The sequence below is a fragment of the Rhagoletis zephyria genome, unplaced genomic scaffold (genome assembly GCF_001687245.7).
Source record: "Rhagoletis zephyria isolate East Lansing unplaced genomic scaffold, Rhagoletis_zephyria_1.1 Rzeph_scaffold_31886, whole genome shotgun sequence".
Taxonomy (NCBI): domain Eukaryota; kingdom Metazoa; phylum Arthropoda; class Insecta; order Diptera; family Tephritidae; genus Rhagoletis; species Rhagoletis zephyria.
In genome coordinates, this window is record NW_016188942.1 from 686 (window position 1) to 4032 (window position 3347).

The 3347-nt window shown below is 36.5% G+C and overlaps 1 protein-coding gene across 1 annotated transcript; it reads right to left on the reverse strand.

Annotated features, from left to right (window-relative positions):
* Positions 1 to 201: 201 nt before the first annotated feature.
* Positions 202 to 3337, reverse strand: LOC108353874 (uncharacterized). Its single transcript, XM_017605065.1, has 3 exons — positions 2932 to 3337; positions 860 to 975; positions 202 to 660 (listed from the first exon to the last, which is right to left on the reverse strand). Exons 1-3 carry the CDS (start codon positions 3173 to 3175, stop codon positions 523 to 525), a joined length of 498 nt encoding a protein of 165 aa, XP_017460554.1. The 5' UTR covers positions 3176 to 3337; the 3' UTR covers positions 202 to 522.
* Positions 3338 to 3347: the final 10 nt, after the last annotated feature.

The following is a 3347-nucleotide window of genomic DNA, read 5'->3' on the forward strand; positions in this document are numbered from 1 at the left end:
TTAAAGCTATTAAATAGATGGAAGTACATAAAAATATTAAATTTATGATTCCCACAATGAGCTAAAAAACGTATAGCTTAAAATGGAAAAAGTTTTGCTAAAAGGACAAATCGTATCAAAAAATTTAAGATTTGTGTATTTTTTAATACAAAAATACATATTTAGTAGGTTCGACACTTATTTGTCTCGCTTTGGTCGTCGTTTTTTTTAATTCAATTTAATTTTAAAACTTTATTTCGCATACAACGATTTAGGGTCCATATTACTTTTTTTCTTAAAACTAAATTCAGCACATTAGGACTGATTTATCCTAGAGCTTTCACTATATATAATTGCTTGAATTAATTTACATCCTTAAGAGTAGTTACTAAATGTTAAATGCGCTTAAATATGACATACGCATTTAGTTACACCAAAATATCGATTGAAAAATTATATTACAAAAGTTATATGAGTCCACAAGATCGTTCCATTTCGATTAGTTGTGAGTAATTTTCAGCACGAGTATTTATGTATATGTATTTATCTTGGCGATGGCGACATTGTGGATCGCAGTCGTCTACCCTTCTTCACCATCGACAACTGCTCGACGAATGCCATTGGTCTGGTTGTTGCATCCTGTTGCTCACTAGCTGGCGTCGTTGTTATAATATTCAGGACCTATTTGTAGGTATGTGAATTGTGTGCAGTTGTGTGGAATGTTGATGAATTATGTCAGTGTATGAAGTGTAGTTGGAGTGGTGTGTTTTCGATGTTTAGTGATTTGGAGAAGAAGAGAAAATGCATATGAGTTGAGTATGGCTGTCGTCTTCTCGGGTATTTTGTATGTTGAATTTTATTTGATTTTAGCGCGATTTACTTTTGAATTTCCATCGATGATTTCCACTGGCTTGGCTGGTACATACGCCGAGAGACCCATGAGACCGAAGAGCTCAGGACGGTAAAGGCTAGGCGCTGGCGTTGATGAGTTGTTGCCTGGAAAGGGGTGTTGTGAGTTTTGGGAAGTTAAAGTTTTTGTGGTTATAATTATTTTGGTTTTAAAACCCTATCCAAGTAAAATTGATTTAATAATAATAATAATGATAATAGATTTTTTAGATCCTGATAAATCGATGTTAGGACTTTTTAAGAGGGATTCGATAATAACGCTAGGAAAATGTAAGGTAAATTAGAACTGATGACAAACAGCCAGATAAAAAACGACTGAAATATGAGCAGAAGAATATCGACTGCGACCAGAGCAATAAGATAAAGAGCAAACTTTATAAAGTGGAATGTTGAATGTATGTTTTTTTTTAATACAAGGAGAACGCATCGAAAGCTCAACTCCCGCAGAGTGGAACTTCAATCCGCTGTACCGTATTGTACGTTCCTGTCTTAGCGCAGATCATCGTAAGCTGCACCTGCTTGCATCTCGAAAAGATTCCGAAGTCTTGGCGCGCTAGCCAGAAAACTTTTAAATTAGCTAGTTGTGTCGCCTTTAAGGGTATAAATAATACTGGTCCGCGATATTCGACCAGTTTGGACCACTAATCGGCATAGCATTTGGAAGAGGAAAGTGGATAATGTACGATGTTCTCAATGTGAAAGAAATAGCGACGAAATCCGCACATAAAATATTGCCAAGCCTTATAGTTTACATTTTGAGTAAATAAAAAATGAATTTTATAAACATCAATGCCGTAGTAACTGGTATGATTTCATATTTTATCCACAAGGATTTTTTTTTCAGTTATGCTGTAGTAACATTTGCGATATCGCAATTCTATCGACGAGGGGAAATATTTCTCTTCACTTGAATAATCGTTGATTGCAAAAAACAGAGAAGTCCACCCCTGCAGGAACTTGCTTGCATCCGAGCTTACTCTCTTTTTCAAGTTGATACAATGATAAATACATCTAGTTTACTATCTCATTTGTTTTTGGAGAAATAAAAATGAAACGTAAAATTTTTAAATACACATAACTAGTATTAGTTAGATCAAAGGAATATAATACATAGCAACGAAAATTAAACTTTCATTTTACGGAGAAGAATCGCATTGTTTTAGTAAGTGGTTTTAGTCGAATCCGGCATCGTATGCAAAAATAAAGAAATGATGGAAATGATCCCTAAACAATGATTATAAATATCCGTCAAAATTACAAAATAACACCAATAAATCCGAGCAACTTTATCTTAAGTGATCGATAGCTATTAATTTATCCCATCTTGTGCGTCGTGCGCTGAATTATCGTAACACGATAAACTATTATAACTTTGTACTGAGCCAAGTAGGATCGTTTCATTTTATCCCAGCGCTGTCAGACAAACTATCCTAATTCAGATGTGCCTATTTTTCAGCTGTTAAGTTATGGAGCAATGGAGTTAAGGCACGGCTGAGTAACAATAGTTTGTCTGACAGCGCTGAAAAAAGATGAAACAATCGTGTTTTACTGAGTTAGTATAAAGTTAAGATAGTCTTTATCACGGCGTTTAAGATTTGATATATTGATGGCTATCAATCAGTTGAGAAAAGGTAACTCGGGGCTATCAAAATGAGCAAAGTAAAAAATCGTGACTGGAATCTGAGTCTATCATTTGTCTTGTAGGGACGTGTAGAAAATTGTAGTTTTTCCTCGAAAAAAATTTGGTATTAATGGCGCTAATGGAGTAAGTAATAATTTCCAGGATTTGCGAAAAGAGGTATGTTTTTTGACTCCATACCATGGTCGGAAAGAGAGTAAAATAGAAGTGAAAAACGTAACATTTTCCCAACATTTCTTTTTGACACTGAAATGCTTCTAGATCAAGATGCATTTCTGTCTCAAGAGGAAAAGTTTTACAAAAATGTCGCCTAAGTTTTTTCGCGGTTAGGTCTCGATATCTCCCCGATGATATCGCTATGACAGATAATAGCGTATATACATATGTAGGTGCCTGTAACTTACCATTTCCAGGTGTTGGCCTCACTATGAAACGCGCAGTTTTCCTTAAGCCAGACGGTGCTGCAGTGGTTGTGCTAGTCTTGGTCAACGCACGTTGCGGAAAGAATAGCGGCTGCGGCGTCACCACATATACTTTCTCGTGGGTTTTTGGTGAAATTGACACCTTTGCTTTACGCCAAAGTTCTGCCGGTTCTAGTTCTGGTTCTGGCTCTGACTCAGACTCATAGGTTTCGGAACTGAAGTGCATGAAATTCGGTGCAGCATGGCCGTTGCTATTAAGCGGATGCTGTGTCGTTGTGCGACTCGTTGTCACAGATTTCACAGTCGCCGTTTCACTCTCTAGTGTGTCCAACAAACGATTATCAACTGCGTCGTCTATTTGATTTAGCTCGAAACGCTTTGAACCGCGTTCCAAAAGC

Excerpts from the sequence above, each read along its gene's own strand:
- LOC108353874 (XM_017605065.1), bottom strand. The coding sequence starts at position 3,175 with ATGCACTTCAGTTCCGAAACCTATGAGTCTGAGTCAGAGCCAGAACCA. Across the intron at positions 976-2,931 it reads GAGGCCAACACCTGGAAATG|GCAACAACTCATCAACGCCA; the intron begins GTAAGTTACAGG and ends ACCCCTTTCCAG. Across the intron at positions 661-859 it reads TCATCGATGGAAATTCAAAA|GTCCTGAATATTATAACAAC; the intron begins GTAAATCGCGCT and ends ACCTACAAATAG.